The sequence below is a fragment of the Protopterus annectens genome, chromosome 10.part0 (genome assembly GCF_019279795.1).
Source record: "Protopterus annectens isolate FY-2018-M chromosome 10.part0, PAN1.0, whole genome shotgun sequence".
NCBI classification, from domain to species: Eukaryota; Metazoa; Chordata; order Ceratodontiformes; family Protopteridae; genus Protopterus; species Protopterus annectens.
In genome coordinates, this window is record NC_056744.1 from 1163525085 (window position 1) to 1163538119 (window position 13035).

At 39.5% G+C, this 13035-nt stretch overlaps 1 protein-coding gene across 1 annotated transcript in view; it reads left to right on the forward strand.

Annotated features, from left to right (window-relative positions):
• The window catches only part of RAD54L (RAD54 like), a 652988-nt gene that overhangs the window by 201824 nt on the left and 438129 nt on the right, over positions 1 to 13035 (forward strand). The window contains exon 9 of the mRNA XM_044085902.1: positions 3018 to 3168. Within this exon, the coding sequence (XP_043941837.1) occupies positions 3018 to 3168 (151 nt within the window). The remainder of the gene's footprint in view (positions 1 to 3017; positions 3169 to 13035) is intronic.

Sequence of the window (13035 nt, forward strand, 5' to 3'; positions counted from 1 at the left end):
CCTAAGCACATTTTGCAGTTTACAGGAATGAAATATATGTCTGCCCCATACAAGGTATTTCTGGGTACAGAAGTTGTCTCTTGGTTCAGTTCTTTCTCAAGGTAGCACACAAGACCCATTTAACTGCCATGACCTTTCTCAAGCCTTGGGCTACATGTCAACAACTGGTTTTCATGACCTCCTTTGCCAAGCTTTGCTTGAAAAAATCCTCGAGTCATAAGCAACACTGCCACCTACTGGAGCACAAAATCACTTTCACTGAAGACATTAAAAGACTTCTTGGTGGGTATGTCATGTTAGAATGAGCCCAGCCCTACACTTTGTCCACTGGAGCCTCTTCAGTCACTGAGCATAGATGCCTTAGACTGTGCATAGGGCGAATGTTTTGAACTTGAAGGTGCAGGGCATATGGTCCATGAACATGAGAAGCAAAAGCAATGTGACGAGATAACAGCAGTCCTTTGTACCCTCCATATTTTTAACTCTGTTCAAACCAGGTACTTTGCAAGTAGTAATTGATAACCCTACAGTAATGCTGTACATAAATGGACAAGTGGGCATGCATGCCTGCCACCTGTGTAAGTTTACATCCTGGTTTATAACCTAAGTGTAGGACTGAGTCGCCATATGCAGGCATTTCCTCATTTCATAAAATGTAGTAGCAGACTTTTAGACATTTTTCTTGCCAGGAAAATGGACAAGCTGTTCTTTGCAGATATCATGAAGAGATGGAGCAGACCTCAGATGAATTTGTTTGCATCCTGGTAGAATCACTAGCTGCAAAAGTTCTCCCAGCCTCCATGCAAAGGGGGCTTGAGCACTTGATGCCATCTTCATCTCTGGAAATCAGGAAGTCCTTTATGCCTTCTTTTCCAATTCCTTCATCCCAAAGTCCTCCTAAAAGCAAAAAGAGCTGAGGTAGGGCTCATGATACCCAAACCGGCCAAGACTTTTGATTCTCTCAGCTAGTTCAGATATGCAGGGAAGAGCAATTCATTCTTCACCTCACTGCAGTCTTCTGACCCCTCTGGAGTCGGTCTGAATGCTCGAATGTTTTCTGGTCTAGTACCTCACAGACACTGCTCCAGATGTTATTCCCATACTGCAAGATACAATAAGAACCAGTACCAGAAAGTTATTCTTAGTTAAATGGAAAACATTTTTGCTTAGTGTGGCAGCAGGCATGGGAAAGTGGTCTCAGTCACCCCTTCAGGTGTTCTGCAATACCTGTCAGAACTCTTTAACCAAGTTTAATCAAGAGGTTGGCTTGTGTCTCCATAATGATGAACCCATCAGCTTCTTCTGCCTCTCTGGCTCCAAGTGCCCCATTTTTTCCATCAAAATATCTGTCAAACTATCATAGGACTACTGTACATCTTAAACCAGCCAGAAAATACATTTGCCTACTTTTCGACCTGAAGCTTACAACTGAGAAACTGACTCTTCTTCCATTCAAACCTACTAGCTCTGATACATTCACACCTCTCAACCTGTAAGTGCAAGAAATCCGGAAAAAGCCTAAAATTATGGGGAGACAGTGGCACAAAAATAGGGACATATTAAAAACTTAGTTGTTAGAATAATGGGTTTTGTGTACTGATGATTTTCTGAATTATATGAAATCTGAAATTCAAATGCCAGTCATTTAGTGACTTCAGTCCTCTGTGATTTTAAATTTAATGGGGAACAGACCAAAATAATGAGGTGAAAATCTGGACACTTGAAAGGTATGACTACATTTATGTTAATAAGCTTTTCCAGGTGACTCTTAACTCTGCCAGACAAATGTCTGAGCTCCAAAACCTGATGTGCAAAGAATCTTGCATAGTCTTTCATAAGGATAGAATGGTACTCAAGAACATGCTTTTATGCCAATCATAGTTTTAGAACTTTCTTTTACACAGAATATCCATTACCTCTTTTCCATCCTAACCTTTTTAACAAAAGTGAGAGGATCTTGTACATTATGGATGTGCAAAGGCAGCTTGAATGTTACACACAAGAACTGAAAATTTCTCACTTTCAGATCACCTGTCTGTCTGCTCTATGCCAGAAAATCAAGGCAGGCCTGTATCTAAACAAAAGCTCTATACATAGTTGGCAAACTACATCACATTCTGTCATGACTACAGTGGTAAATCTTTGGAGTGCCAGGTCAAGAGTTTACTCCACCAGAGCAACTAGAAGTACTACAGTTATTTTCAAAAATATATCCACCTAGCCCTAGAGTATTTGTGAGGCAACCACTTTTGACTTCTATCCACACCCTCTCTGGCACTGTAGGCTTGTCTTCGGTTTCTTTGTCTTGAAGAGCATGCTGTAGCCATCCTTCCATGTTAACTTTCAGGATCCTTTCCCAACTGCCTTCTGTACTTTCCTATGGACAGGTAAGAAATTTTACTACAGCAGTGAATCTTATGAGCATATTACAGATTTATGAAAGTATTTATGGTAACTATATCTGTCTGAGTAATAGTATCTGTGCTTCAGTAGGAAAGCATACCTACTTTTTTCCCTTTTCCCATTTATACCCTGCTTAAGTTCTAACACTATGTATTATGTCTTTTTGAATGCATTAGGGATGTGTTCTTGACTAAGTTCACTTTTCTTGAATTTGTGACACATGCTGTCGAAAATACGAAACCCTTTATAGTCATGAGGAATCTGGTTGACCTTAAGTTAGAGGTTCAGGTGCACTTCTTGGGGGTATCTTACTCATAACTGACAGAACATGTTGCAGTTATCTTTACATGAAGCTTCTAGGGATGTCTGACTGCTTTTGAAATATGGCCAGAAAAACTGATGTCCCCCCCTAGAGCAGATTTTATGGCTAAGGAGTTTTAGTGCAGCAGTGATCCTGTTTTGAACATTTGCAGTTGTGGTATGTACTCTCACACAACTGGTTAGTTTGAAGGTCTTTTCTGATCTGTCATTTGCAACAGGACAGAAGTTGAACGTTGCAAAAAAAAAAAAAAAAAAAGGCAAATAACTAGTTATTTTTATTTTGGATTTTTTAGGGACACAGACTAAAGAATTCAGACAATCAGACTTATCAAGCACTAAACACACTGAATGCAAAGCGGCGTGTTCTCATCTCTGGAACCCCAATTCAAAATGACTTGCTGGAATACTTTAGCCTTGTACACTTTGTGAATTCAGGTATTCTTGGTAAGTTGACTTTAATTTCTCTTTGATATGGGCTTGGATTCAGAAAGGACTTGTATACTGTGCAAAAAACTTATTCACTTGTATTACTTGCTCTGATGTAATATTGATACATAGAAAGTGTTCAGAGACAAAATATTTGACACACAGTGCTCTGGTCTACACAGTAGTGCAACACTTCACAAGCAAGTATGCATGTGAGTGTGAATGAAATGTTTAAAGAGAAGAGTAGACTATAAAGGCACCTGTATTACATAAAGAAGAATAAAATGTTATGGTGTAAAGGTATACTTTCAGTTGGCATTGCAGAGTAAGTCATAATAGTTAGGGTTACTTATCAGTGAAGATGAATTGGTGCCATTTTTTTCTTAGCTGTCTTCTTCCCTGAGAAGGACAATGTTGGTCTCATGCCAACATATGTATTGACATTAGGTGGCATGAAGATCTAATGTTTGAAGAGCATTGACTTTCTTCATTTCTTCTCACCTTTAGAAACCATTAGTTAGTCAACTACATTTTAATATGACATTTCCACCTTTTTTTTAGGAGTCATCACTCCATTTTCATCAAAAACGTTTCTTATTAGGAGACCAAGGCTTCCCCTTGTAAGTCTATAAACAGATGGGCTTGTAGAGTGGTAGACATATTGCCCCTGAAGGCTTCTATACTCGGTACTTGTATGTCTAGGGTGTAGTGTCAGTCCTGACTCTTGTCAAGTTTACTTCAGATTTAATAAAATTACAATATAAAGTTCTGCAAACAGATTATAAATTAGAAAAGCATTCCAAAAAAAGATAGTTTAGTCAGTATTAGTGGTGCAAAATGATAAGTGGGACAAAATGATAAATCCTGACTGAGGACCGGGCAGTCCAGGATTAATTAGCTACTCAGGCAACTGACAGAACTCGCAGGGGGAGGATATGTTTGTCTGTCCTAGGAAGGGATTGCGTGGAACTGACTGAGGAATGGAGGAAGGGTTACGGTGCAAAAGGCGTAGGGGGAGGGGTCATCTCACCAAGCCTGTGGTGACTGGTAAGCTTCATAGTGGGCACATTGGATTGTGCACCCATATCCAAATAGGGAAGCCATTGTGAGCCCTCTTGATGACGCATTTCACTTGTCCCCCTATGCCCAGGAGGTGGGGATAGACCCGTCATAAATACATACAAGCATTTCAAGCACGGGCATTAATGCCCTTCTAGCTTGCCAATATACCAAAACACTTAGCCAATATTAACTGTCCAGGCCGTTCTTAAAAATCTCTGAACTACTGCTTCAATGTAATTTGGTACCATTTTCCAAGCATCTAGCTATTCTCTCAGAGAACTAATTAGTACACTTTTCATTCCTATAAAATCTTATACTTAGGTTGTCTGATGATTTTCTACTATTATTTGATAACCCCAAACATTCCCAGAGGTAGTTGTCTCTATATGCCGTATATACCTGAATAAGATCTTCTCTTGTATATCTATGAGAGACACTGTACAAGTTTAGATATTTTAGGCTTTCATAATAACTTAAATTTTAAGATCCACGGATGCCCCTGATATATTTCCGCTGTACTCTTTCTAGTTTACTCATGCTTGTTTTCTTATAAGGTTTCCATATTGTTATTCCATACTCAAGTTTGAGTCTAATGTAATAAACAATTACTTCTTCATTTCTGATTTCCTAGACTTTATAAATCTTTTTATGCAGCCTATAGTTCTATAACTATCATTAACCAATTGGTTGATATGATTAGAAAAAACTGTGTGCTGTTATTAAATATTCACCTTTCAATTCATGTCTCCCAAATGTTATATGCTTAGTTTTTGATGTATTTATCAGGATATCCTTCTCCTGAGGCCAAATGGTCAATTTAGTCCAGTACTTTTTCAGGCATGCCTTATCTGTACCTAATTTCATGTCATCTGCATACAGACTGTAGAACACTTCAGATGACAAAGTCTGAAAGATACAGTCGCACCAAGTGAGGGCCTAGGACAGAACCCTGTGGGACACCCGGACTGTAACCAAGAATTTCACCTTTCCAATTGCTGTATGATACTTGCCATGTCCGATTTGCAAGCCATGCAGCTATCCATCTTAAGAATAAACCAATACCTAGTTGTTCTAATTTATTGATCAGTGTTTTGTGTATGATGCTGTCAAATGCTGAAGTTAAATCTATATAAATTACATCACAGCACAATTTTATATTCATAGCTGTTATTATATTGTTATAGAACATCGTGCTACAGGTGGTAATAGATCTGTCAAACACCACCCACACCTACACAGCACACACCTAGATATGCGGAGGTCTTCCACATAAACATACCCTAACAAAGAAGACCTCTAAGGCAAAAACACACACGATCTACACAGCCCTCCACACCACATACCACTCATAGTCCACACACCTGTGCCTCACAACCACTAAGGATTCACCATAAACCCAACATATTAGTCATAGGAGACTCCATTGTGAGACACACACATGTGCCTCTCACCAGGCTGGATAAGGAGGAAGTCACGGTTAGTTGTCTGTCAGGTGCCAGAATCTGCTATATTACACATGCACTCAAGTCTCTCGACAACAGGTACTGTTCTGACTCTGTCATAGTCCATGATGGCGTGAATGACTTGAAACGTACCTCTCTGGACTATATGAAGAGAGACATGATTGAGGCCGCTGATTGTGTCCCAGGCAAGTATGTCCCTAGCCTTAAGCAGCATTCTGCCGTCACCCAGAATGATGCCCCAATACAAACAGAAAATGATTGACTTTAACAATTGTCTTAGTTTCTGGTGCCATTCCAGGAGGATCCAGTACCTGGCATCCTGGGAAGATATGAACGACAGACTGTGATGCTTTGCTAGTGATGGCCTGCATCTGTCTCACCTGGGCTTCAGGCTTCTGGCAAAGGCTCTTGCCTCCCCTATAGTGCCTTTTTTTAGGAAAAGTGATGATAAAATTTTCAAAAAAACACAAATTAAAGGTCATGCTGCTAAACGCTAGGAGTCTAAACATGAAACTGCACTCATTGCAAGCATTCCTAACCTTGGAAAATGCTGACATCTGTGCAGTCACAGAAACCTGGTTCAAAGCTGCATAGAGCACCCCAGCCTTACCTGGTTACTCATCCTATCATACATTCAGACCCCAAATTGTGGGCAGTAAAGCCAAAGAAGGTGGAGTTTCAATATACATTAAAGACATATACACCTCCAGGCTGGTCAAGCAGTATGACGCACAGCAGACACTCCAGGTGCAGTTAACCATTGACAAAGACCCCTATTCAAATCATAGCTAGCTATCGGCCCCCAAATCTGACTTAAGATATCCAATCTGCCTAGTTGGACCTGTTCGATTCTATCAAGATTCAACCTTTTACCCTGATCCTGGGTGACTTTAACTTCCCAAATATAGACTTGAAGAACTACTCTTGCCAGAACACAAATGCCCATCGATTCCTTGATTTTGTCAATGCAAATGCCTTGGAACAGCTAGTCGATACCCCCACAAGGGTTGATAATATCTTGGACTTCGTATTAACCAACATGAGTAACTACTGCAGCATCCCTACTGCAGCATCCCTATAGTATCATCCTCCCTGGTAAGATCCGACCACAAAGCAGTCACTTTCGAGTTCACCATCTCCCCCAATTCCCCTCTAGCTAGGATCAGACATAAAAACTTCTCCAAAGCTGATTACAGCCTGCTGAGGGATTGTATAAACAGCTTCACAGCCCCCTCCCCCTCTGTAGGAACTGGCACCAATATCCAGAACTACACCAAAGCACTATACGAGCATTTATATAGATGCATGGAATCAGGAATACCCAACAGGACTGGACTACATCATCCTCCGCAAGGAAGAGTAAACCTGTCTGGTGGACATCTGCAATGAGTAAACTCTATAACAAAAGGGAAAAATTGCTGTCCAAGACCAAAAAGGAGCAGGTCTCCAATTCGAAGCAATGTATCCTTAGCCTGAACAAGCAAATAAGAGCACTAGTGAAATCCTTCAAAGCAAACTTTGAGTAAAAATTGGCCAAATCTACTAGAGACAATCTTAAGGCTTTCTTCACATATGTCTGCAATCTCAAAGGAAGCACCCAGATCTGTTCAGAACTGGTGGTCAAGGACACCACATATACAAATGCCGTAGTTATAGCAAACTTGCTGGCTGACAGATTCAGTAAAAACTTTACCCCTCTGTCTCCCCCATCAGTAAATCAGGACATCCCCAATTCCTATCCATTCCCCTTATATCTAGGGAAGAGGTCATCATTGCTCTCTCAAAGGCAAAAAATACAGCCTCCATGGGACCCGATAACATCCCAGGCTGCATCCTACATGAACTCAGGCAGGAACATGCGGCATCATTAGACACCCTAAACAACCAAAACCTGAGTACTGGCTTCATCCCAGCTGAGTGGAGGACAGCCACTGTCATCCCTTTACACAAAGGTGGAGCGTCCACCGATCTGGGGAATTATAGACCCATCAATCTAACTAGCCTGATCTGCAAGGCCATGGAACCGATTATGATGGATCTCATTAACAAGGACGTTGGCAACCTCCAAACACTTGATCCCCATACAGTTTGGCTTCATCAAGGGGAGGTCATGACGAGGGGAAGACTGTGCACACCGCCTACCTTGAAATGGCCAAACCTTTTGACAGTATTCCCCACTCAGGCATAATAGATAAATTCTCTCAACTAGGCATCAATTCTTACATTACCAGATGGGTAGCAAACTGTCTCACTGATAGAACCCACATAGTCAAAATAAGGGAAGCCACCTCAATCAGTAGACTCATAACAAGGGGCGTATTCCAGGGTTCGGTCTTAGGGCCTCTGTTATTTGGGATATACTTTTCTGAGGTGCAGGCCAGAACCAGTGGGCTATGGCTGACCAAGTCTCCAGATGACTGCAAGCTGAGTGATGTCATTAATTACACTAGTGATGTGGACGTCCTCCAAGAGGGTCTCGCTCAGACAAATGACTGGTGCCAGAAACATGGCCTCAAGCTGAGTACCAAAAAATGCATCATTATCCCCGTTGGGGAGAGTGATGTCCCCACAAATTATCACATTAGTAACAACATCCTAAGTACTTAATCAGTCGTGAGGGATTTGGGCACCCATGTTGATAGCAACCTGACTTTTGACCACCACGTTGCTTCCGTGATACAGAAAGCCTTCTACATGGTCCACCTCATAAGTAAGGGCATCTCATCCAGGGACAAGGAGGCCATAACATCCCTGTCTTCTTCACTTATAAGGCCCATAATTGAGTACAGTGTACCTTTTGGCATGTACCTCACAAAGCACATGCAGCGCCTGGAGAGACCACAGAGGTTCCTCACCAGGAGAATCCAGGGCCTCAAACATCTACCATGCACAGATAGGCTAAAAGCCCTATCCCTCTGCTCAGTTTCATACAGACTGCTCAGAGGTGACCTCTGCCTGGCATACAAGGTGATCATGGACCCCACCTTGATGGGACTACTCCATATCTACAAGTCAAGTTCCACTTGAGTAACCATATGCGCGGCCTCAACCTGATCTGTGACATCAACAGGACTTGTTGCCGAGACAGATTTGTGTCCCAGAGACTCCCTCATCTATAGAATAGACTCCCTGTCCAAATCAAGCAGAGTACCTCTTTACCCCTTTTTAAGCGCAACCTGGATAACTGAATGGTAAACAGAAAATATACCTCTGGGATTCCACCCATGTCCCTGCTGGACAGAGGCATTGGGTGATGATTTGTCTAAACATGGGCTAAACTCTTGGCTAGGCTTACAAGGGCCTCAGGGCCAATAGCCTAGTAACCTCCTATGATCCTGTTTTCAACATATGCATGCTGATATTTGGTTTCAAGTCCGAGCCTATCCAGTTCTGAAAATAACTTCTCCAATATTACCGTCTCCATTATTTTTCCACAGCATGAAAGTAGACTTATGGGTCTGTATGATTTTGAGTTTGTCCTACTCCCCTTTCCCTTAAAGGCAGGTTTAATAAGCGCACGTCTCCAATCTTGAGAAATCTCCCCATGTTTATATGAGTTAGTAAATAATAGATATAATGGTACTGTAAATTCTTGCTCAAGTCAATATCAGCTATAATAGCATAGAATGTAACTTCTGGTGTACTATATGTCTTGTATTATTTTTGTATAATTTCTTGTATAAGTTTTTGTATAATCTCTGCATGTGGAGCTTTCCTCCATGGGCCTCCACTGAAAGGACTTTCCCTGTAAACAAATGTAAAATAAAATAACTAAAATAAATAAATAAGTGTTCTTAGGTCATTATTACTGACTTTGTCTCCTCCTTGTGCTTTGTTTGAATCTAGTTTACGCAGTTCATTTTTAATATAATCTAATTCGATTCCAGTATCTGAACTTACCTGGATGTCACCAGGACAACTAATCACCCGCTTTGTGGATCCAGACTGTTTTGCATAAAATTTTGTAAATATATCTATAATCTGTTATGTCTGAGAATAAATTTTGGAATCTACACACAATTTTTCATTTTGTATGTTTTTACTCCTTCCACAATTTACGCATCTATAAAATGGTTTTCCTATTATGCTCAGTATCTTTATATAAATTTTCTTAATCTTGTTTCACACTATGCTTAATTTGTTCGTCCAGCTTCTTTATTTCGGTTTTCAAAGCTGTAGTTTGACTTCTCTCCATTTCCTATATTTTTTGTCTCTCACCTTAATCAAGTATCTTGTTCTCATGGAAGTATAGCCCCTTGATGTTATATGCCTAGATCCAGATGTTAAACACTCCCAACAGTTTTTCTTTCAAAACTTTCCACATTCCATCTGCAGATTTTCCACTGAACATATCACTCCAGTTAGTTTTACATAGTGACTGTTTTGCTTCCATGTAATCTGTAATTAATCTTCTGTGCATTGGTAGATTTCAGTTTGGCAGAATTATCTAGCAACAAATTAACCTTTATAACCCCCTAATCACTACATATCAACGGTGGTAAGACTTGACTTGAAGTAACAGTAATTTCTTTAGGAACACAAACAGTGACTGGTAGGTTCTTTTACAATCTGAAGCAACTGTGGTTCCTGAACATACGTTATGATCAATTTCCTTCCTAATGTTGTTGAATCAAGATTATTCCAGTCTGTTAATGGTAAATTTACGTTCTCAACTAATATTATTCTTCCCTCCTGTGTTTCATGCAAGAAATGTATGAATTCCTGTAGGTCATCAGCACTTCACTTTGCTGGTCTGTACACTCCAACAGTTGTTATATGTTCCAGGGTTGTCTTTATTGTCACAGTTGCACAGTCTATAGTATTCGTGTTATCACTGAACATGTAATAATCACAGGTCTCATAACTCTCTTTAATCCCCATCACAACACTTCCACCTGTTTTTTTTTTTTTGTTAGAATATCTGTTACAGTAAAACATTTATACCCTTACAGAACTGTTTTCCATTCATTGTTCACTGACCATGTTTCACAAGCAATAACAACATCAGTCTTGAGGGAACATAGCAAGTTTTCCAATTAAAAAAAAACTTTATTAATTAATGCTCCTAGCATTAACAACCATCAGAGATGCATCAGATGTTGCTATCTGTGAACTGTTAAATTTTTGAACTGATAAAAATTCTGCCTAGTGTTCGTCAAATACTGCAAAATATCTGCTGCAAAAATTCTCCTCCCTGATCTTGACAAATGCAAGCCATCTTGTCTAAACATGTGTACCCAAAACTAGGTTTGGATGCTCTACACATTTCCATTTTCTAAAACAAGACATTTTTCCATGTAGGTATTTACCCAAAACATATTTTCATTCACAGTGACTTGACTATCCTTTCTGTATGTGATTTGTGAAAAATATGTCCTAATGCCAATACAAGCTATACTATCTAAGAGGGCTGTAAGTTCCCTTCTAACCATCAGAGTCCTTGCAGATGAGATAATTTGTACTGACATGAATAAAAAGAGAACCATACTTCCAAGGCATGTCTCACATTTTCTATTTTTGCTCCTGGCAAACATAACACTATTCGATGTTCATGATCATCTCAGTAAAATGTAAGCATCAGTTCCTCTAATAATAGAATCTCCAATTACAAGAATATCTTTTCTGACCAGATCTAAAGAATCTTCAGCTTCTAATATAATAATATCTGCTGTATCAATTGTTACAAAGGAATGATCTTCATCACCATTAGTCTTACCAATCCCACTTTTGTGTATTAAATTTGCAAGTATACAATTCTCATCCCTCTGGCTTTGTAAATCCACAGCTTGAGCCATATATGTCAACATCTGTCTTTCTCTTCTTTTTTCTCACAGTAATGTTCTTCAGTGCTTCCATGTTCAGTTTTGATTTTTTTTCCTTTTTACCTGCCCCTTGCCTCTTTTTTTTTTCTACCTTCTGTTTTGGAAAACTGATGCCTTTTTTCTGTAGACTGAAGGTTTTCCAATATGAAAAATGTCATTCCCTATAATTTTTATGGTACATAACAAAGCATTGTCCTTTTCAGTACATATTCTCTTTACTTTACAGACATTTAACAGTTTGTTTTTCTTCCTTGTTATTTGTTGTGAACTTCTTCCTTTCTTTCTTTTTTGTTTCCTTCTAAATACTCTGAATCCTCAGATTGCTGAATACTTGCATCCAGAATTCCAAAGTTGTCAGGGGCATCATATTGTTTCATAGGGGGTGAATGAGCTTTACAGACAAGAGACGCATCATTTCCTAAATATGTTGTATTTGCTCTTTGCTTAACATTATTTATCTCACCAGTTTAGTCATTAATATATGTAACAAAATTTTTTCAAGCCATGCCAATTGCACAAGTGCAATCATCATCCATAAGTCTACATTTACTTCTAATAATGGTAAGTAAATCATCCAACTTTTGAGATGAGGAACACAGATCACCAGTGTTATCAGGCGTTACCTTTAAATAGGCATACTATTTATTACACTGTACAAAATATTTGTGCTTTAGCAAATCATTAATGGCATACTCATTTTAATGAAACCATATTCAGATTCAAACAAAAAAATATATAAAAGAAAAGAGTAATCAAAATCAGTAACCACATTATTCAAACAGAACTTAAATCAACTTCTATGAGAAAAATCACACACGCAATATACAACTAAATACTGAAGTATGTACAGTAAAATTCATGCCCTCAATGTTGAGATGCTAGCAACAACAAAGGTAACCCTCATGGATGGCCGACTGACTGATAAGCCCAACCCACCCACCCCGAGGACGGTCAGTTTCCATGCTTATGGAGGATTCTCCACCATGATAGAGGGCGCTAGTCTGACTGGGGAAGCTTTATGGTTGGCTGATCTAGGGTAAAATGCATTTACAAAGAAGAAATACGTTTCTTCTAATGGAACTGTAACTACAAAACAAAAAGAAATTAAGGAGAATGGGGAAAATTCTGCAGGAAAAAACAGGCAAATAAGGAAGCAGCAGCAGAGAAGTCAAAGAAATGCAAGTCCTCCTCCATCTCTTTTAAAAAGCAGCAGGTCATTCAACAGCTTCCACAGCAGAGGTTTAACAACCAGTCAGTAAACCACCTAAGACTCAACAACATCAATCCATATATCATACAAAGTAAAGCATGCACAGGGGCTCGTGATCATAAGGTCATTTTATAAGTGTATAAGCTGGACTTTCTGGAGAAGGATTCAGACAGCATAATAATGGAAACACCATAATGATTTCTTGTGCTATACTATGAAAAGAGGGAATGTCTGTTGTATTGACAGAAATACCCCCTATTTTATAGCTCCTCCTCCAGTCTTTCAGTTGTAAACAGTGTGCAAGGACTACTCATGTCATTGGTTTTGG